Source organism: Mercenaria mercenaria, chromosome 3 (assembly GCF_021730395.1).
Source record: "Mercenaria mercenaria strain notata chromosome 3, MADL_Memer_1, whole genome shotgun sequence".
Taxonomy (NCBI): domain Eukaryota; kingdom Metazoa; phylum Mollusca; class Bivalvia; order Venerida; family Veneridae; genus Mercenaria; species Mercenaria mercenaria.
The window spans coordinates 101,768,410-101,792,968 of NC_069363.1; the positions used below are offsets into that span (position 1 = coordinate 101,768,410).

The 24,559-nt window shown below is 34.6% G+C and overlaps 1 protein-coding gene across 5 annotated transcripts in view; it reads right to left on the reverse strand.

Annotated features, from left to right (window-relative positions):
* The window catches only part of LOC123523816 (putative uncharacterized protein DDB_G0279653), a 132,553-nt gene that overhangs the window by 107,767 nt on the left and 227 nt on the right, over positions 1-24,559 (reverse strand). The window contains exons 1-3 of one of the 5 annotated variants that reach the window (XM_045301518.2): positions 23,479-23,843; positions 20,096-20,227; positions 9,665-10,268 (exon numbers count right to left, since the gene is read on the reverse strand). In XM_045301518.2, the coding sequence (XP_045157453.2) occupies positions 9,665-10,268; positions 20,096-20,227; positions 23,479-23,782 (1,040 nt within the window). In that variant the 5' untranslated portion in view covers positions 23,783-23,843. Of the gene's footprint in view, positions 1-9,664; positions 10,269-13,566; positions 14,370-20,095; positions 20,228-23,478; positions 23,844-24,559 lie in introns of those variants that run through there. The other 4 variants (XM_045301519.2, XM_045301520.2, XM_045301521.2 and 1 more) reach the window with 4 other exon arrangements.

Below are 24,559 nucleotides of genomic sequence, written 5' to 3' on the forward strand. Positions count from 1 at the left end.
TGACACATGCCCCCGATGGCACTTTGAATGAATAGTTATGGCCGATGTTAGAGTTTAGGACCTTTGACCTACGGACCTGGGTCTTGCGCGTGACACGTCGTCTTACTGTGGTACACATTCATGCCCAATAATTTTAAAATCCATGCATGAATGACAAAGATATGGACCGGACACGCCCATCAATGCACTATCATGAAATATGACCTTTAACGTCTAAGTGTGACCTTGACCTTTGAGCTACGGACCTGGGTCTTGCGCGCGACAAGTCGTCTTACTGTGGTACACATTCATGCCAAGTTATTTGAAAATCCATCCATGGATGACAAAGATATGGACCGGACACGAATGCACTATCATGAAAAATGACCTTTAACGTCTAAGTGTGACCTTGACCTTTGAGCTACGGACCTGGGTCTTGCGCGCGACATGTCATCTTACTGTGGTACACATTCATGCCAAGTTATTTGAAAATTCATCCATGGATGACAAAGATATGGACCGGACACGAAAATTGCGGACAGACTGACAGACGGTTCAAAAACTATATGCCTCCCTTCGGGGGCATAAAAACCTTTACCCTGCTAAATTTCTAAAATGGACTGGTCGATCATTCAATTTGGGCAGTACCATTTATCATTTGAAGGGGTGTTCAATGAAAATATACTGACTGAATAGCGAACAGTGCAGACCATGGTCAAGTTGTCTTACATGACATAAACGAAAATGTTACAGACTCAGTTTGTGGTCGAAATATTACATTTTGTTCCAAGTCTCTAAGTTTTGCATTCAGCATGCATGAACACTTCTTTTTGAAAGAAAATGTTACTTGTCCTTACTGTAAATTATGAGCAAACTATTAACTAAACTTTAAAGTGATGCAAACAGGAAACCCATTGAATTCCCTTATAATCTTCATGGCCAAACATTGTCCCCAGTTAAAGATGCCAAATACCTTGATGTCAACATCAGTCATGATCTTAAATGGAACACACATATCTCCAGAATCACAATTAATGCAAACAGATAACTAGGTTTCATCAAACGTAACATCAAAACAAAGCATCAAAACTCTAGCATACAAGAAATTGGTCAGATCGCAGCTTGTATATGCCTCATGTGCATGGTCACCACATTACACAGGTCAATATTCATAAGCTGGAAATGGTCCAGCGGAGCACAATCAGATGGGTCAAGAATGATTACTCCCGTTACTCCAGCGGAACACAAATGCGAAACACTCTTGACTGGCGCACGCTTGAGAACAGACGTCTAGACACCAAGCTCATCATGTTCTATTAGATATACCATGGCCTTGTAGCTATCTCCCTCCCCAATTACTTGCAGGCCCCTACCAGGTTTACTGGACACATGCATCCCTTAAGTCTTCGTCAAGTCCATGTCAGTTCAGATTACTTAAAATATTCCTTTTTCCCCCACACCACAGTTTTGTGGAATAGGTTACCCCAAATATTGCAACCCTGCCTGACCTTGAGTCCTTCAAGCAGGCAGTAGCCCAGCTCAGTTACTAAGTAAACTGCAATAATATTATTGTTTTTATCCTTTTTCTCCATCCTTTAACATTTTAACAACATTCATCACTTTCACATTCTTACTATTGCTGAAAAAACTGTCTTTCAGTTTTTATTCTTTTATTCTGTACTAATCACCGAAGCCCACCCTGCCCATAATACTCACGAGAGGCATGAAGCAGTATAAAGAGAAAGATAGATAAGTCTCACTTCAGCTAAAAAAATACTTGGATCAAGGGAAGTAAACCCAACGAGCTTAATATAAGCCATTCACATACTAAACATTCCCTCCAAAAGTTGTCTACCTTGTTTATAAGAGGTGCTTAACTTTTCTGATACAGCCTAGCTGATTTCTGATTGTATTTTTTTAATCTATTATAAGGGATAATCTCATTTATGTTATCCAAACATTCTACAATCAATCTGTCAATAATCTGTAGACAGATTATTGGGTCGTCAGAGCTGCAATCACGGTCAACCAACCTGTGGATTATGGTTTTAGTAAAGCATATCTTTATTAAAAGATACAATTTGATATTACATTGTTCTGTGTAACTAACAGTAACAGATTACCACTGACGTTGGGTTGTGAACATAACATAATGTTACACAGTAGTACCAGATTAAACACTGACTTTGGGTTGTGAAAAGAACACAATTGCACCAGATTATGGCTGATTTTGGGTTGAGAAAATGACACTGTTACACCAGATTCTGAGTGAAATTGAGCTGAGAAAATGACACCATTGCACCAGATTCTGAGTGATTTTGGGTTGAGCAAATGACACCATTGCACCAGATTCTGAGTGATTTTGGTTTGAGAAAATGACACCATTGCACCAGATTCTGAGTGATTTTGGTTTGAGAAAATGACACCATTGCACCAGATTCTGAGTGATTTTGGTTTGAGAAAATGACACCATTGCACCAGATTCTGAGTGATTTTGGTTTGAGAAAATGACACCATTGCACCAGATTCTGAGTGATTTTGGTTTGAGAAAATGACACCATTGCACCAGATTACCACTGATTATAGGTTGTTCACATTACATACATTACACAACTGCACCCGATTTACTGTATATTTAGGGTTTTAAACATTACAGTAATCACTGAACAATATCAGATTGCCAAAGATTTTGCATTTTAAGCATTACATAACTGCACAAAACTACAGATGATTTTGGGTTGTGAACATTAAATAACATAATGAAAATGCACCAGGAACATGTTTCACAAAGCCTAATTAGGATTATTTTAGTTACAACGTAAGAGTAAGGTGCTTCATGAACATCATTTTAAGCAGAATCATCCTAACCATATTTGGCTATTCTTAGAATCTGAGCCAAACAAATACAAGATAGATCTGTCCTAAAAATGAATTAAAAACACCTTTTTTTTAAATAGGATACAAGTAATATCCCATGAAATAAATGTGTTTTAAAAGTTCATTCTCAGGAGAGAACTTAGGAAACTTTAGTGAAACAGGGCCCCAGATTCCCAGATGATTCTCGTCAACCTAGGAATGAGTCAGGCACAACTACACTTCACAAAGACCACCTATATCACTAGAATTTTCTTTAAAACTGTGGAAGTAGTTTACTCCGTAAACATAATACAGCTGACCAAGTACAAACTGTATAAACGATTGACTCAGATCCTACACAGCCCCCTTCTAAACTTCTTAATCTGTGGGTATATTAACTGATACCGTGTAACTGCTTAAAAACCTGTCCACAATTATTTCACAATTAAAATACTACCCAGGTGACAAAATTTTATTCTCCACAAATCAAAAATGAAAAGCCCTTACATGGATGTCAATTACCATTATAGATTTGAATGCAATAAAACTGACACATTTTCAGGATTTCACAGTGTGGCAATTACTGATAATTCTGATACAATGCTGATAAACCCATTCAAAATGCAATAAATTTTCTTGATTTCATTAAAATCTAGGCCTATTTAACAAATGGGTGTAAAGGCTTTTGACCATATGAAATATTGCCATGTCACAATATCAAGTGGGTACTTAGAATTCCAGTCCAAAATGGTAAAAGCAATTTCTATAATAGCTTTCCTACAATGAATTATTTATGAACATTTACTTAACTTGCAGACCACAACTATCAGACTACAAATACAGACTGAAGTTGCAGACTGTGACTGTCAGACTACAAAATATTAATGCAGAATGAAGTTGCAGACTGTGATTGTCAGACTACAAAATATTAATGCAGAATAAAGTTGCAGACTGACTATCAGAGTACAAATGCAGGATGTGTTTGCAGACTGTGACTGTCAGACTACAAACACAGGATGAAATTGCAGACTGTGACAGTCAGACTACAAATGCAGGATGAAGTTGCAGACTGTGACTGTCAGACTACAAAGGATGAACTTGCAGACTGTGACTTCCAGACTACAAACAGAGGCTGAAGTTGCAGATTGTGACTATCAGACTACAAACACAGGATGAACTTGCAGACTGGGACTATCAGACTACAAACACAGGATGAAGTTGCAGACTGTGACGATCAGACTACAAACACAGGATGAAATTGCAGACTGTGACTTACAGACTACAAACACAGGGTGAACTTGCAGACTGTGTCTATCAGACTACAAACACAGGATGAACATGCAGACCGTGACTATCTGACTACAAACACAAGATGAACTTGCAGACTGTGACTATCATACTACAAACACAAGATGAAGCTGCAGACTGTGACTTCCAAACTACAAACACAGGCTGAAGTTGCAGACTGTGACTATCAGACTACAAACACAGGATGAACTTGCAGACTGTGACTGTCAGACTACAAACAGGATGAAGTTGTAGACTGTGACTATCAGACTATAAACACAAGATGAACTTGCAGACTGTGACTATCAGACTATAAACACAAGATGAACTTGCAGACTGTGACTTCCAGACTACAAACAGAGGCTGAAGTTGCAGACTGTGACTATCAGACTACAAACACAGGATGAACTTGCAGACTGTGACTGTCAGACTACAAACACAGGGTGAAGTTGCAGACTGTGACTGTCAGACTACAAACACAAGATGAAGCTGCAGACTGTGACTATCAGACTACAAACACAAGATGAAGCTGCAGACTCTGACTATCAGACTACAAACACAGGATGAAGTTGCAGACTGTGACTATCAGACTACAAACACAGGGTGAAGTTGCAGACTGTGACTGTCAGACTACAAACACAAGATGAAGCTGCAGACTGTGACTATCAGACTACAAACACAAGATGAAGCTGCAGACTCTGACTATCAGACTACAAACACAAGATGAAGCTGCAGACTCTGACTATCAGACTACAAACACAGGATGAAGCTGCAGACTGTGACTGTCAGACTACAAACACAGACTGAAGTTGCAGACTGTGACTATCAGACTACAAACACAGGCTGAAGTTGCAGACTGTGACTATCAGACTCCAAACACAGGATGAAATTGCAGACTCTGACTACCAGACTGCAAACACAGGATGAAGTTGCAAACTGTGACTATCAGACTACAAACACATGATGAAGTTGCAAACTGTGACTATCAGACTACAAACACATGATGAAGTTGCAAACTGTGACTATCAGACTAAAAACATGAATTTGCAAACTAAAAAGTAGCACCTCTCTCAAATTTTGTGACCATATGTTGTTTTCTCTCTCTTTTCTACCTTATAATGACCCTGTAATTATATAAGTTATGTAAATAGAATGCTTAAGTTTAAAATGTAAAAATCTATGATACTAGTTTGTAAAAAAAACATTTCACTCTTGGCATGTACAAATGTTTGAAAAAAATACTACTCTACCCTTTGACTTAAACAAACAGCGGTATATGGAAAAACACACTAGGTAAACAGATTGACTTTCATTTTTGATAATATTGTTTGAAATTTGATTTCAGTTATACAACACATTTGAACCTGACATTCCAACAAAAGGCACAAAGTACTTCAGATTAGTTACCAGATTATTTTCAAAAAAGCATTTATAATATCTGTCAAACCTTTAATTTGAAGTTGAAACACTTTAACAGAGAGGTTAACGTTGCATCTACAACATGAATATTCTATCCCTGAACTTAATAATTACCACAAAATACAGGCAATATATGTGGTCAAAAATTACACCAATACTTCTTGCTAGCCTCTACCAACAAGACAGTCTACTCTCAGACTGGCTCTATAGGATGCTTATACTAGGAATCAAAACAGCCTTTACTGCATCAACAAGCATAACCCAGTTCTAGCCTACTGCAACTAATTATGAGCAATCAAATTTTTACCCTTACCATCCAAAAACATTTAATTACGTCAGTGACCCTGGCTTATGTCTACACCCTTTCACACAGACTTATTGGCGTTTAAGCTCTTGACACCTACATTACAATCTGAACTTTTTGATCGGAACTAATCTAAGGACTAATCGCTGAGGGATTATCTCATTGATCCAAAATTCACCATTAGAGAGAATACACCTGATTAGCAAATAGAGAGATAATTGTCTCTTGTCCAATATCCATAAAATATTGACAGACTGGTTAAAACTGTGACCACGGCCCAGTAAATTAATGCCTTTTAACAGACATAACATTAAAATACTTGAGAAGCTTTTCTATGGCTTTTTCATTTTTAAACAGTTTAATCCTTAAAACAATTATTTAATGTTAAACATCAGAATACAAGTTGCTTAATAAACAAGGATAGATATATATGATCCTCTCTAGATTGTAAAGGTTCCTCCGATCGCAAAATGTAAATTCAATATTTTGCGAATCAATTTTTTGACATAAAGTCAAAGAAGTTAGTTGTTACAGTCCCTGAGAAAAGTGAACCTGTAAACAATATTTAATATTAAAGATCAGGCTCTAAGTTGCTTAATAAACAATGATAGATATATTTGATCCTTTCTAGATTGAAAGGGTTCTCCAATCGCAAAATGTAAATTCAATATCTTGCGAATCAACTTTTCGACATTATAGTCAAAGAAGTTAGTTGGTACAGTCCGTGAGAAAAGTGAACCTGGTCTACTATAGTTCATAGTTAAAATATCTAACCATTGTCAAAGTCAAAACCATGGTTATAAAATCTCCATCTAACCATGGTATCACCGACTGGAAACTTGGATTGTGGAAATGGTTTGGTGCCAACTGTTGTTTAAATAATGATTGTCAACCTTAGGTCAAATAACCATTGGTTAACATATAGTAGACCTGATAGTCACGTACTGCAACAGCTCACCGGAAGATTAAATAATTGTCACACTACTGCCAATGATGTCTCCCCAGAGATGAAAAGTCACTTCTGGAAGACAATTTCAATTGTAAGTATCTGCAAAAACTGACATGTAATGCTGATCTGCACTAAAACTCATTATCAACATGATACAAGTTGTTTTTAGTGCATACTTAAAAGTCACTTCTGCAAGATAATTTTCTTTGTCAATATCTGTAAAAACTGACATGTAAAGCTGATCTGCAATAAAACTTATTATCAACATAATACAAGTTGTTTTTAAGTGCATACTTAAAACTGTCAAATAACTTTGAGAAAACCCCCACATGCCTATATTTGCTTGTATTAAGTACACTTTAATCCGATACATGGGCAATTTTTAATATGATTATTTGAGTGATTGTAAATACTTCATTAATAATCATTAACATCAGAGCTATAAACAGAACAGGTCCAAAAATCAATGTTATCTTATACAAAAATACTGAAAAAAGGTCTATTTAAAATTCTCTTGAATACTTCTGCACACAAATTAACTGCAATGAGAAACTGATAAGAAAATGAAGTTCTCGAACATTTGGTAAATCACTTTAGGAGCCATTTCTACCCGATGTAATTTTGATAATGTATATAAACATGATCCTTTTCATTGACATTCAATATGAGCCTCTCGTTGTATTGACCCTTATAGAAGCAAGCCTCTGTGGCGTACATGCTGCGTATTTGCTGTGTATATGCCGCGAACACAGTAGTACGCCAGAGGAGTACATTTTACATACACCGCATGCCGCGTACATGCCGCATACTATTTCGAAGAGTACACAGCATGTATGCAGGAGGTCACTAGTACACTTCAAGTACGCAGCACAGACTCGGAAAATTTAGGGAGTACACTGCATGTACACAGGAGGGACTTGTACAAGAAAATAGTACACTGCATGTACACCACAGATACTTTGAAATTTGTGCAGTACACTTCATATACGCGGGAAGGTCTGGTACAATTTCTTTTGGCATTTATACTTAGTTTTTTTTTATAAGTTAAAGTCTGAAGTACTGTGACTTCAAATAAGCGGGAGGGACTTGTTCATTTTCTTTTGGTGTTTATACTTAGAATTTTTTTAGGTAAAAGTCTGAAGTACACTTCATGCAGGAAGGATTTGTACATTTTTTTTTTGGAAGCAAGAACTTGATTTCTGAATAACTTTTATCTTAATAGCATAGAATAGTTCAGATTATTCTGAACAATAAAAATTTGCCAAACTATTTGCAATGTTCATTTGTGAAGCTTACATCTAAGTGATTTCTGAGCTGCACCTTGCATGCAATGTAAAGTAACACCTGTATATGCAATTATAATGAAAAATTGAGCAGTGAGCTGTGTCTTACCCATGCTCCTCAGCATTTATCGCAGATTTGCCATATGCTTTAAGTGCAATTGTTACTCTTAATGTCCAAAGTCGAATTATGGTGCATTTTAGGTCACTATTTAAAACTGTTAATTTTAAACTAAATATGGTATTTTTGAGCATTATGAATTTTGTTTGATTTAGAAAAGGCTGCACATGCACAGTAAAACCTGTTCACAGCGGTTTCGCCACAAGAGTACATAGCATGTACACCACAGGAGTATACAGCATGTATGCAGCAGGAGTACACAGCATGTACGCCGCAGGGGTAGTATACCGCAGGCTCATTTGCATGTGAAAAGTGTATGTGCCGCGTACATGCTACATACTATTTCTCCGGTGTACTTCCCGCGTACTAGATTCCTCCAGCGTACATCCTGTGTACTATGTAGTCCACAGCATGTACGCAGCAAGTAGTACGCGGCAGAGCTCATTTGCATGTCAAAAGTGTACTACAAACGTACTATCGGTGTATGTGCGGTGTATATCCTGCGTACTATTTAAAGCCCTTGATTTCAGTACACATCATGTACGCATCAAATACGCTGTATGTACACAGCAAGAGTACGCGGCAGGCCTTTTTCTTCTGTAAGGGGAGTCTTTCAAGTAATATTTTCTGGAATGGTCAGGCTGTCAAATAAGTAATCTATTCCGTAAGTTTCATATTCATTAATTTCATTTCTAGTACTTTAATTAATGTATTTCTTGTCTAGATTACTTGTTACAGGATAATGAAATTATGTTAAAATCGTTGTCAAGGCAACTGTGAGCTGTAACAGAGTTGACAAGATTCTTAAACATATCGGTCTTATTCACCATGAAGTTCCTAGGATAGAGGGTGTGAATTGAAATGTTTAGTATAAACAAAGGGTAACTGGTCATTGTAACACTCCTTCCTTTTCATTCATACAACACTGTGCTATCCTGATCACATGTCTGATTGGTATACAAAGCCATGATGTTTCCATCAGGCTATTTGGCATGTCCCGTTTGTGTTTCAAATTGATGCCCGTATAAATAGCACGACTAAAACAAGTACAGATCAGACAATTACCTAGTAGTTTAACGTGTGAAAAAGAGGTACAAATTCAAGCCGACCTAGTCTCCTTTTGCTGAAGATTCCCCATCAGTCCATTAAAGGGGAAGATCTCTGCCCTACACATAAATGATATATACTCTTGTCTAATATAGAAAAAAAAGATATTTCTGCAAAGAAACTACAGTGAAAACACTGCTAGCTCGAGTCATGTGGCCCCTGACCATTATCCTTATATTCACTATACTTTGATTGCTTGAAATCGTGACAGCATTTTGTTAAGCAAAAAAAAGACGAGCAATTCATGTGGCCCCTGACCATTATCCTTTTGCTTTGATTGTTCGAAATCCTGACTAACTCTGAATTTTGTTATGCAATTTGTGTTTTACTGAACTGAATAAAGTAATATTATCCCAACTTACTTGTTATATTCATTAAGGTAGCTTCCATAATCAGTCTTCACATTTTGGTAGGCGGCATACATTTTGTCTGCATCTTCCTGACCTTGACCTTCAGCTCTGTTTGGATGACCTTGAACTTCACCATTTACATAAACCTGACTCCTGGCTTCATGATTACCTGGGTGGTGACTCTGACTAAACAGCATAGGGCTGTGTAAATAGGTTGGATGGTGTACCATCATAGATTTCTGGTTTTGAACCTTATTTTCAATTTCTTTGTCTTTGTTATTTGTTTTTGGTCTGGAGTTATAAATATTGGTTATTTGTTTTATAGCACTTGTTTGAGCATTTTGTAGATTGGCACGATCACGGCTTGACTGTTTCTGACTAGGTAAGGTGTAAGTTGATTGTCGACTAGTGGCCGACTGCTGGTTTTGACTCAATGGACTTGGCATGACTGATGTACGTTGACTTGCCCTGCTGTTTGACAGACTAGGAGTAGAGGGCGCGAACCCTTGCCGCTGCACTGTCTCCGGGGCTGTAGGAGGTGGATGGTATTCAGAGTAACACTTGCCGACACCTAGACCTTTTAATCTATGACTCTCAACATTAACTGCAACTTGATCTGCAAATGAATGAATAAAACTATTATGTTTATACTAAAGCTTTGCAAAAAATATAAGACAAAAGTTCATGCTTACTTTCTTAAAATGAAGCTTCTACATACTGATTGCTTCCAAAAGTTCCAAATTTCGCTGTTGTAGACAAAAATGATAAATCAAATAGAAGCAAATGGAATAGATTTTCTCTTAAAGATGTCAAGTTCATTATACAACTGAGAAAGACTTTAACAAGTTTCTAGTATAACCCGAAATCCTGATAACACACAACATGCTTCAAATATTACAATTTTGAACAATTTAGGTACATGACAATTAAAACAGGAATAATATGAATTATTTCCTAATTAAAATCATGTTGATTTTCATGGTCCTTGAAACTACATTTAGAAAAAAGGTCATTTATAACATTCAAGAAAAAATCGGGGTCCAAGCTAAAAAAACTGAGATTTTGAGTCCGTCTGGGATCTCCAACATCTGACTGATTCTAAGCTAAATTTTGAAACTGACCAATCGAAAGACTCCATTGTCAAACAGTTCTACGACCTTGAAGCCAGTTTTTAAGATGAAAACAGAAAACAGTTTTATTCTATCAACTTCACAGATAACAATTTCAAGAAAAGAAAATCTAACTTGTGCATGCTATAAAGAAAGCGTGTTATAAATATTTCATACAAAGCTGGTTGCTAGTGTACAAAGATAATACTTGTTGTTATAAGCTTACATAATATCAGCAAGTACCTTAAACTCTTAAACATCAAATGATGAACAATGGTATTAGAGATAAAGAATAGAACAGAACAGACAGAAATACCATATCTTCTGATAAAGAATAAAGAAAACAAAACACAAATTAATTTAATGGTTTGTCTTCAATTTTTATTTGGTATGCATTGATCTATAGTTTACTCTTTATAACATCACTGAAGGTATTTTCAAATTTTTCCTTGAAAAATCTGGTTGTACAATGTAGCTTTAAGCAGTATAAATAAAGAATATTAATTTAAGCTATTGGACGCTTTATGACGATTGGCAATTTCCCTGAGAGTACATATTCTCTGTTATGCGATTTCAGCATTCCCCAGTTATTACAAGAAAAAAATTTCTATCATGGCCGAAAAACACCAAAATTTTATACAGAGAATATGTAGGCGAAGGGGAATTACTGACGGTCATTATATGTCTATTATCTTAACCTTTACCATGCTAAATTTCTAAGATGGATTGGTCCATTTATCAATTTGGGCAGTACCATTTATTATTTAAAGGGGCGGTCACTGAAAATTAACTGACTGAATAGCGAACAGTGCAGCCTGCACAGCAAAGGCAGAATCACTTGCCACCAGTTAATATTGCTTGTTTGTGTGTAAGATCGATATATTATTAACACTACAAAATTTTCATAACTAGAAAAGTAAAATTTAAAGTACAACAACAAAAACTGTTTTCCTCTTTTTTGTGGTTTTAACTAAATTGAACCCATACTAATCTTGAAATATCACACACAACATAAATGATGTAACAATAGTAACAAACCACTGAAAAGTTTGATGTACAAGCTAGATATTACAGAGACATGGTCTAGACCAAAGTAAGGGTTGAACCAAAGACCTACAGACAGAGTGACCAACGCTTAACCCTGCACACTACTGCCCTCGGGTCTGTGAGTTATTACCAAAACAGCTCCAGGTTCCGCTATGACATGTATTAGCACAAGTGGTAATAAAACAGCTGGAAGAATTAGCTATAGCAGTGACACATGACAGGTTTTTCTGTTTACTGAAAGGAAAACTGTCAAGATAAGATAACTATTGAACTCTCCATTTTGACAAATCATCAATACCCTCTGTGAACATGCCTGATAGGACTTGAGTACCAACTGATTAAAGCCTTAACTTCTTACAGTGTTTGAGAAAATTTTATATCAGAAAAAGAAATCAAGTCTTCAGTGAACAAGAGCTGTCAGAGGACAGCAACGCTCGACTATTCAACAGCCTTGTCGACTGAATGAATAAGAAAGTCGAAAAAGGGGCATAATTTAGTAAAAAAAGCAAAATAGGGTTATGGAACCTGCATAGTGCTTATCAGCTCATGACAGTGGACAAGTGTATGAAGTTTCAATCCATTCCCGTAAGTGGGTACTGAGATACCAGCTTACATATAAGAATTTAACCAAAAACTCGTAAGTTGAAAAAGGGGCATAATTTTGTAAAATGCGAAGTTGAGTTATTGACCCTTTGCACTGCATGTCATATCATGACAGTGAACAAGTGTGTGAAGTTTCAATCCATTCCCATTAGTGAGTACTGAGATACCAGCTTACATACAAAACCTTAACCAAAAATTTCTAAGTCGAAAAAGGGGCATAATTTTGTAAAAAAGCAAAATAGAGTTATGGAACCTGTGCAATGTAAGTCAGTTTATCACAGTAAATAAGTGTGTGAAGTTTCAATCCATTCCCACAAGTGGTTACTAAGATACCAGCTTACATACAAAACCTTAACCAAAAATTTCTAAGTCAGAAAAGGGGCATAATTTTGTAAAAAAGCAAAATAGAGTTATGGAACCTGTGCAATGTAAGTCAGTTTATCACAGTGAATAAGTGTGTGAAGTTTCAATCCATTCCCACAAGTGGTTGCTGAGATACCAGCTTACATACAAAAACTTAACCAAATCGGGACGCGGACGCCGACACATGGGCGAGTCCAATAGCTCTACTATTCTATGAATAGTCGAGCTAAAAACTGTCAGAGCTGGGGCTATTTCAAGAAATGCAAATATTCAGAAGTTCTGCTAGCACTTTAATGTGCAGGATTCTATCAATGACCAAAATTTGCAACTTTTTAATTGAAACACACACTGGCTCTGATGTTTACTTAAACGACTGTTGTGAAACATGGTCTTTTTGCACCCAAATTGAAAACAAATGTCCCCCAAGTTGTAACAATTGAAGTAATATTCAGGATGTTTTTGGGTTTTTTTTTCACTGATATTCATGAACAGTACAACTCACAAAATTAACTACCAGTAGGTGGGAATAACTATTGGAATGTGTGAATATTTCCTAAAGTTATAAATCAAAGTTCTAAAAAGCATGAATATGGCAACAGACTACTTAGTTGGGAAATATTTATAATGGTCAAGAAAATTACCTCAAACCTAACCATATATAGCCTTTATTGAAATAAACTGAAAAATATTTTAAGTACATTTTCCTATAAAGATGTGTCAATCCATACATCTGATCTTTAAAACTGTCTCTCATTATTATTACAGTCCCAAAGAAAACTAAGATAAACTTACTTTTCCTATCCGCAAGTTTTCGTTCATAAGCACTTCTTAAAGTTTTTGAAATTTGTGAAATTCTACTCAATCTTGCTGGTGCTGTGAAGGATTTTTCCTTCCCATCAGCCCCCAGGCTCCGTATTGCTTTTGGAACGTTATACTTCACATATACCATTGGAATCTTATTATTCAAGCTATCACGTTTTAATAAAAGCTTAGTCCTGTAACATTCCAAATTATCAACCATTTTTTCTTCAAAGAAGGGTGATAACTTCTATTCACTAATATTTCATTCATGATATTAAAACTATTCAAAGCTGTTTTTCTTTTTTATATTTTTTACTTGTCATCATATTTATAGATTATGTATCAATTTCATACTTATCTGAGCTTACCGGTATATTCATCTTTTTTAAATTTTCCCGTAAAAAATTGCAACTTTTTATATGCAAATGACTTAAAAAAAGTATAATTCTTTTTAAAAAATCACTCTAGCATTTATTTATTGTACCATACTGATTCTTTTTGTTTAAAGAAGCACAAAAATCAATCCTCGCGCTTTAAAAATGATCCAAAATATAAATAATTCATTTGTAAAATTTGTATCAAGTTTCCATTCTAGCACTGATGAATACCCACGGCATATACATCTTAGAGAAACACTTTATACATGAAAAGAAATCCTGCTAAAACTTCTCCATAAATAAGTCCTTTTTGGTCATTCACTCAATTCTTTCAAAATACGATCTTTTAACACTGATACCACGCCTTTCATTAAACAAATGTCCGTATTTGAAAAGATCAGCTGAAATAGATCGCAATTCATTTGCAATAAAAGATGCATTATGTGTCGAAAATTCTGGTGATATGTTACAAACTTCTAAAGAACTCTAAATAGTTTAACATAAGTCTTTTTGACCAATGTATAAAAACAAAGCCGCATATGAACAATAAAACTATTGACGGCAAAACAGATGAATTTCAATAAATAGCATTTTAACAAAATGTAATAAATCTATGTTGGCCATATACTGGTTTAAAGCAAATATGAAAACAGTGCACATTATGTAACTATTTATGACAAATATCTTTCACGTCTTATCACGAAGGTAAACAAATAATATAGTTCATTCTGTCAACTGAAAACAATGAAAAAACTGCTAATCCCACAAGAAGTTGGCTCCTTCTTTGCATCATAAACAAATCACGAGGCACTTAATGCTCCACAAAAAATTAGGGTGTATGAAAGCAGTATTCCTTCAGAAGTGCGTCAAAATATCAAAATCTTTCAAACAGGCAAAATCATAAATTATATTTAAATTGATACTTTGGTAAAAGCTTTCAAGTACAATACCTCGGACTGAATTATTTTTTTTTAGATTTTATTACAATTACTACCATGAAGAGGAACTTTTTTCAAAAGCTGCCCAAGTCCACATATTTGCAGAAAAAAAAGAACACTAATTAACCTAAACTATAACAAAAATAGTATAAGGCTGTTTGTTTTTATAAAGAAGAATTAAGCATTAACATTGCACAAATTAGAACTAGAAGATCATCATTTAATGAACAATTTTTCACATGTTTAAGATACTTAAGACTCTTTTAAAGTGAGTTATTTGCTTTTCATCAATCGTCCTTGCACTTTTGCACACAACATATACTTACAAACTTTCCAAATTGGCTGATTGTGAAGGACTTTTTTATTACCTTAAAGTGGTTTTCATGAACAATTTTATGATACTTCCATATTTCACAAATTAGCAAAAGCTTTTTACAGTTTTTCATGTATTTTTCTTTAAGCAGATAACTGATGTTTAGTAAATATTAAAATATTAGGATAAAACTGTATAACAAGAGCACTGCCTTGCGGGTGCAGATGCTCATTTGATTTTTTGTCTCTGTGTAATAGAAATATTGACCTACCCATGACTTTACAAGTCCAAAAGGGGCCACAATGCTTGCAAACTGTGCAGTGTCAGCTTTTAATGGCTAATAACTGCTCCAAGTTTTAAAGCAATAGCTTTGGCTGTAAAGGAGAAAAGCTAACCTAAACAAAAAACTTAACCAAGAAATCTGATATTTTCTAAGCCCAAAAGGGGCCATAATTCTTGCAAAAAGCAGGATGGAGTTATGTTTCTTGCTGTACAGAGCAGCTTTTGATGGTGAGCAAGTTTTGCAAATTTTAAAGAAATAGCTTTGATAGTTTAAGAGAAAAGCTGACCTAAACACAAAATTTAACCAAGAAATCTGATTTTCTAAGTCCAAAAGGGGCCATCATTCTTGCAAAATGCAGGATGGAGTTATGTTTCTTGCTGCACAGAGTCAACTTTTGATGGTGAACAAGTGTTGCAAGTGTCAAAGCAATAGCTTTAATAGTTTGGGAGAAAAGTTGAGCTAAACATAAAACTTAACCAAGAAATCTGATATTCTGTAAGTCAAAAAGGGGCCATAATTCTTGCAAAAAGCAGGATGGAGTTAAGTTTCTGCTGTACAGAGTCAGCTAATGATGGTGAACAAGAGTTGCAAGTTTAAAACAATAGGTTTGATAGTTTAGGAGAAAAGCTGACCTAAACATAAAACTTAACAAGGCAACGCCGACGCCAATGCCGACGCGGATCAAGTGATGACAACTCATCATTTTTTTTTTTTAAAATTGGATGAGCTAAAAATACTTTTTATGAAACTACATGTTGAAAAAACATAACACTCAAGCAATACTAGGAAGATTGTAACTTTATACATGTACATGTTAGAAAATTTGTCACGTTTAAAAAAATTCTGACCATATTACACTATTTAAACATCTTCTTTTAGAAATTCATAAATTTCTTGATTGCATCGGTGTCCGCATCTGCGTCGGCGTCCGGATTTGGTTAAGTTTTTGTATGTAAGCTGGTATCTCAGTAACCACTTGTGGGAATGGATTGAAACTTCACACACTTATTCACTGTAATAAACTGACTTACACTGCACAGGTTCCATAACTCTACTTTCCTTTTTTACAAAATTATGCCCCTTTTTCAACTTCGAAATGTTTGGTTAAGGTTTTGTATGTAAGCTGGTATCTCTGTACCTGCTAATGGGTATGAATTGAAACTTCACACACTTGTTCACCGTCGTCATCTGACATGCACAAAGCATGTCCCATAACTCTACTTTGCATTTTTCAATATTATGCCCCGTTTTTTTTCATTAAGAAGTTTTTGGTTAAGTTTTTATATGTAAGCTGGTATCTCAGTATCCACTAATGGGAATGGAATGAAACTTCACACACTTGTCCACTGTCATGAGCTGATAAACACTATACAGGTTCCATTTCCCATTTTTACAAAATTATGCCCCTTTCTCGACTTGTGTATTCATTCAATTGAGAAGGCTGTTGAATAGTCGAGCATTGCTGTCCTCCGACAGCTCTTGTTAGGTATTCCTCAAGTCCAAGTAAATGGAAAATGCTTATATCTGACTTTGTTGAAAAACTCCTTTGTTTGAGAACCAAACATAGATTTAATCGTACACCTGTGACTACATTCTCTCATTCTTCAGATGTTTAACATGGTACCCTGGGACAAACCATAGTAAACATCCTGGTATGCGAGAATGCTGGCACTAGTGCCAAAACAAAATTTTTCTAACAGATCGATCACCGTAACCAGAATTATTCAGATACTTGTTGGTTAGATGAAGCATGGATATAAATAAAAATATACAAATAAGTGAGTACAGGTACAATATTAGATTACAAAATGAGGAAAACCAGAAGTACCAATTTCTGTTGCTATTTACAAATACACTCAGTAATTAGGTAATTAAATAAACACTTTGTAATTTTCTAATTACACACACCCAGTAATTACGTAATGAAATAAACACTTTGTAATTACAAAAACACTTTGTAATTTTCTAATTACACACACCCAGTAATTACGTAATGAAATAAACACTTTGTAATTTTCTAATTACACACACCCAGTAATTACGTAATGAAATAAACACTTTGTAATTACAAAAACACTTTGTAATTTTCTAATTACACATACACTTAGTAAGTAAGTAATAACAGATACAGTATAAAACAATCTAAAGGATTACCTCAACACACGGGTATTTCAAAGAAAAAATCTATTTTCTAGGGGTAAAAAACGTCTATACAACTTATTCCATCACCAAACACTGAAACAATTTCTCTATTATAAACAATATTAATTCAAACAAGAAGTACATGTATGCCTTATATCACTCACCTAAGTACCATATAGATCTTTGTGACAATTTCACCATCTTTGCCACTGAGATCAAAATGAAACACACCACACTATATGAACACACTTACCAAACCTGAGCAGGATCTTGTATGTGTAAAAAAAATTATTAGAACTGGTGGAAAAATGAAGATACTTATGAAAAAAAAAAAAAAAACCACAAGGATTAATATCAAACAGGAAAAGGTATGTTCAAAAAACGCAGGCATAGTTACATACATACATACACACACACACGCACACTCACATGACAACAAATAAAGGAACACAATGGGGCACTGCCTCGGAACAGTCAGTGGCAAAATCACCACTGGGGAAATTAAACCAGTTTATGGTGCACCTAACCTCACTCTTACCCCCACCATGTTCCAAAGTCACAGGACAGTGTGAAAAGAAGTCATCCTTGCCAGGTGAATCCCAAATAGTAATATACACAATGGCAACTTACAGTAGGCATGTTATGTAAAACATCCATAATGGTATTCTTGTTCAATCAAACACACACAACTCTGAAGCCCTTGGTCCTTCAACTGGCTCATGACAAAAAATCTCATTATGGTTTGTGAAGATATTAAGGAGGTAGGTTACCTTAATATTTGTGTGTGCACATGATGTCCAACCGGAAGCTAACGTGACGTGACTTTACAACATACTAAATGTGTTCGTATATCCATTTTTCTGAAAAAATTCATGGACCTGTCTTTGATCCGATGCTTAATGGTTTAATAATGCAGAAATAATGAATAAACTGCCACAGAAATGCTTCAAAACATTGATGCCTTAAAATGACGTCATTGGCGTCATGACGTTACGTGTCAGTTACCGCGCAAAATTAATAGCTTTTATTTTGAAAGTACGTGATTTTGTGCATTTTCTTTTTTTGAACTATTTTTAAACAGTCAATATTTTGCCTTTTATTTGCATTTCAACAATATCCATGAAATTAATAACAGCATGCAGAACGATTTTTCTATAAAAAATGTCAGACAAGGGGTACTATTGTAAGTATTTTAAGGTGTGATATTTGTTTAAAAAATGCAAGTAACACGAAAATATTACTTACGTTAGAAATAAGATGTTTTAAAGCCACATTAACAAGAAAGATGCTTTTATTTAATATTTTTTTATAAGAAATTATCATAAAAAGCAAGATATAAGCTATCTTAAACATCTCTGTTGCCATGGTTACTTTAAATGTTCAGAAAAATAGGGTACCATGTAAAGTGCTTGGTATTTTGCTAATAATTTTAAGGAAATAATCCATGTTGGTCATTAACAGAAGGGCACTGATGCCGTCGAAAAATCCGTTTTCATACATAGTTGTTTAAAAATGGGAGAAAATGCGTTACCATGGAAACACGAGCCCCGTGACATATATATTTTAAGCTTATATTAGAAAGCTAACGTGCATACTAGTAAAATTATCAATTATGCAGACTTCTACGGATAACAATGAAACCAAGATACACTGAAAAATGTTAAATATCCATATTTTCCATCTTTTTTCAATATAAAATACCTTTGGAGGGTCATATACTTCAAACCTGGATAAAAATTGTACTTAAAAGGACAGAGATAAATGAAATTGAGATTGTAGCTGTTGAAACATTGAATTACACTAAATACAAAAATTGGTGCGGTTCAATTAATTTTAATTTACCACTGTAACAAGGTAACCTACCTCCTTAAGGCACATTTTTTGACTTGCTGAGGGAACACAAGTACAGACCATGCTAAAGTGTAAACCTGGTTAAGTATGACATTTTATGGTCAGCTAAGGGTCATAACTCTTGCGCTACTTATCCAATTTGGACCCAAATAAAACATATTGCAATACACATTGTACAAATGTCTAGTTAAGACTGTGTCAGAAATGTGGATGCTCGGTGTTAACCAATCATTTGCAGACCTTAAACAGACGAATGACAGCCAACAATCCTAAAAGCCCACTTGTGCTCAAGTGAGCTAATAAAAATTTCTTGAATGACATTCTTGAAACCCTATGAAAACTTTTGTCTTATAAATGCTGCATGAACACTACCTACCTGGTATACGTCAGAAAAGTTATTAGAAATTTAACCGCATTACAGTTTGCAGTCACTTGCCAAATATACAGCAGTAACTGCATAAAGAACTGTTTTCATCTAAATAAACAATTTCCATCCACTTAAAATTTGCATTTAAACTTGAGATTTGATAGAATGTCATCCAAAAGCCAGGAGTGTAGTTATTACAAATAATCTAGTGTGAGTGTCCCGACTACATGTATTTTCTACAACAGTAACCTTGCTGCTTTCTCTTTTTCTCCTCTTCCAGTCTGCGTTCAATTCTTGCTGACCGTTTCAAAGGATATTCCGGCAGGCGGTCATAAAGTGGAGATGGAAATTCCAAGACTGTGCTGCAAACTGGAGCTGAAACTTTGTACAGAGTTTAACACAAATGAAATAGTGTCATTTTTGCTAAGGAAATTCAGTACAATGTTTGGCACAAATGGAAGAGTTTGTAAAATGTTTACTATAACTAGGAACATGACAATTTCTATTACCATGGCAGTGACACGGAATTTTAATTTTTTTTATGAACCTTGGCATAAAGATGAAATGGATCCAAGAAGAGTTCTATTCTATTATTTGTATCTTTAGTCTCTTTTTAATTAGATTAAAAGCGCATTTTAAAGCATTTTGTCCTTAAAGATCAATACTGTGAAATCAATTGGTTTACTTTGGTATAAATGTTCTTACAGTCATGTACCTTACAACCAAAATGGTTATTTTGTTGAACCATGAATTCATGGATTTGAAATTTTGAACTAAGTTTGATTACTCACTACATATATCAAAACATTTTAGTCCCTCATGAATAATAACGATTCCAATGAAACGTACACCAGGCATGCCTCTGAGTGACTTTACAATTTCTAGACTTTTATATATACAATTTGTTTTTCCTCATTCATAATTAAAAGAAAAAATGAATAATGTTTCTTTGTTTGCTGGGTTTAACGACACACCGACACAATTATAGGTCACACATGGCAACTTTCCAGCTTTTGATGATTGAAGAAGACGTAAGTGCCCCTCTATGCATGCACCTGGTTAGAACCACCGGCCTTCTGTAAACCAGCTGGAAGGCTTCCTCACATGAAGGATAAATCAATACCCCGAGTGAGGCTCAAACCTGTATCAGAGACAGGCAAGTGACTGAAGTGAGCAAACTTAACCACTCGGCCACAGTGGCACCTAAATCAATAATAAAAACCATATTAAAGTACAAATTCATTGCAATTGTAAATTTCATATTATACCAATAATCAGAACATTTTTAACTAAAAGCTCAAACTTGAACTAAAATTTCCTGCAGAGCTGTATTGTGCTATTTTTTTAACCTGTCAAATATGCATACATTACACGCTCTGTGCATTCGATATTGTAATATTCGGCCCAACTTCGGTGCTATCCGCATGTTTTACGGAAAGAAATTTTGGTAAAGTGTCTTAATATCATTATTAGTATTGTAAGTGAAACACACTCCCATTGATCGTATCTGTAGGTCAGTGGTTACAGTTGGCTCGAAAGCGGGAAATCGCTGGTTCGAGCCCGTTAGTGAGCACATTTTTTATTTTTCATTTTCAATTATTTATATGATTTATATGACTTCGATGACAGCAGTACCCACACCGCGAATGAAACTGAATGACGAATTTAGCTAGTTGTAACTCATATTTATGGAATTTGTGTAGTCGTGAAATGAACTTTGAAAAGAATACATAAAAAATTATATATATAAATGAGAAATAAATAAAAGAGATAAAAATGAAAAAAAAATACTTGTGAAAATAAAATGAAGGAAATACTTGATAAAAATGTACATGTACGGAGTATTTGTTGAAATTTGTGGGGGAAAAACTCAGATACTGAATGGTATCGATCTTACGAACTCCAGGTTTCAAGCTATCGACGATGACCACTGAGCTATCGTGTCTTGCATATATACGTATACACGCTTTAAAAATAAACTAATTTAATTGCTGGTTACTTTTCGTATACAAAACGGAATGTACCGAAAATCAACCGAAGATTAAAATATTCTATGCACCGCCCATTTAATCAATATGCATTTGACAGTTCAATAAAATAGGACAATACCCCATTTCATACCCTTCAAAATGACAAAAGTTGACTTGACATTAAGTGTTTCATTCCGTAACAAAATGATATACAAGTATAAGCTTTATGAAAGAGAAAAATTAACCATTTTGAAAGTAGTTAATTGAAGATGTTAAATTTAAATGGAAGTTTTATTAAAGGTTGTCAATCACATTTGAGCAACATTTTATGACCTTTTTCAGTTTTACTATATTCTGTAAGAGATTCATATACTTCTGAACAAAAAAAAAACTAATTACAAAGAGTTAGATCCCTACTGAAAATATATATTTTGTAACTTGGATACTTTTTTTCAATATAGAGCTAATGTCTAATTTTACATTTGCATTTAAAAATATTAAATATTGGGATATTTCAACTACCTGAAACAAAAAGCAAACTTGTCTTAAATCATATGTCACTTTGGAATTCATCTATTTTCAATCTATCATGGTTGCACAAAGTTACATAGGCAAAGGGAGGTAATAATAATTTTATATACTGCATTTCTAATGAATTTTGGCAAAATATATACTTGTCAATGCAAACCTTTGACAAATTTAATACAATAGTGCTTATACTCATATCATTCATTAGGCAAAACATGTTTATTAAACTTTTTACTTATGCTGAAATAACGCTAGTTTGGCTGGACAACCAGGATAGGAAAATCAAATTTTAGAAATCTAACGTATTAAGAATTCAGTGAACACAAATAAATGTAAATGAATAGTTGTTAAAGTTTTGAACAAATCCATTGGTTAACCAAAACCTGATTATATATATATATATATATATATATATATATATATATATATATATATATATATATATATATATATATATATATATGATTAACCATCCTTTAAAAGTTTAACAGAAAAGTGATACAAATTCAATAAACTTTTCCATTTATGCTAGTCTCTCTTCAATTACAACTCCTACTTCTTGTGTTATTAACAGGTACTAAAATCATAATTACAATAACAACATTAATAAAATGTAAGATGCTTCATTTTTGCTTCATATTGTGAACCATTGAAAACTTAAGTTTTTTTCTGCTTGTCTTAAGACGTAAATGTAGCACTCAGAAGTGAAAGAAACACTCAACTTACCATGCCTCTTTTTTTCTCATCTTTTTGCACTTTATTAGCAAAAACTTTCAGGACTTCTAGAAAAGTATTTCTTTCCACTAATATCTAGCAGTAAGTAAGTGTTTTATTTCTTTGAAAGTTTTTTTCTCCACCCCCAAAAAAGAACACTATTACAAGTCATAAGGTCAACTAATGACTCACTAATGATATTACATTGACGACAATAATATTGTGAACAGTCTGTAATCATCCCCTTGTTATCTGAATATCTGTTTATTTCTACGTATAGGATTTTTCAAAGTCTCACGGCATAACTTGGCAAAACATTAAACAAAGCTTTAATTGTAGCGTCTGATTATCTCTATCAAGATGACAGCCCAAAACAATTTTGAGACGGTCCCCCAAAACATAGCCATTTTATATACTCACTTATTCTGTCTTCACTTTTTGGACGACTGGTCTGACCGCTGGACAGCGGTGTGTGGAGCCTTCTAAACCTATACATCAAGGGACTCGGTGGTGTTCTTGGCACGTCGTACTGAACTGATACAACCGGCACGTGATTCCCGCGCGAAGTTTGTCGCCCTTCCGTGTCTTTTTCCTGACGTTTTCTTGGTAAAACAGTAAGGTCAGTTAGGGCGCGTTTTATTCCGTACGGTCTAAAATAATCCGTTCTAGCAGTAGCCGACGGTAATATTACCGTCTTTTCCATACGTAATGATATTCCTTCCATGTTTCGCACTATTCAAATAGTTCACAAATTGATTTAACACTACCGCGTACTTAATTTGATATAATCCTTATGAACTGAACCCAGACGCTAAGTAAGTATGCTCGATAATCCTTAATATAAATTTTAAGCAGTCCATCAAGAAGAAAATTATACGAATCACTCTGGATAAAAATGTTTTAATGTGATCATATTGTTTGAAATATAAACTAATTCTAAAGAGCTTACATTTCAAATTTGTCCGATACTGTATAGGAAAAGTGAAGCGACTTTTCCATTGACCCTTGTATTGACGATAATTGCCCTTGGACCGCTAGATTCTATGTCAGTATTTTAAAAGTTATGCGTGTTTCTTTCGGACTTCGAGTGGTCACATTTTTCTTTTCAAAAAGCATCGTGCTCGTTATATTTTACCATGTATGTTATCGGCAGATTTATTGTTTGAATATTTTGTATGCAGATGCGTCTTTATGATAGATCTATATGTAATTTATGAATTACAAAAATGTATAGCGTCATAAAAACCATCTCCAAATGAGAAAATTAGGCGACTTCCAAGTTTTAAGATCTGTTTTTTAAAAAAAAAAACTAAGACTAATTGCGTTCAGACAAAAATGACTCTGGACAGACTGATCGTTTGTTTATAAAACTTGGTTTTGTAAGTCAATTTATAACCCATATGGGCGACTCCTTAGTTGGAGAGTAGTGCTAGATACAGAAGTTGCTCCAGTCCAGATTTTAGCGTGCCAGGTATTTAATACACTGCACACTTGTCTCTGA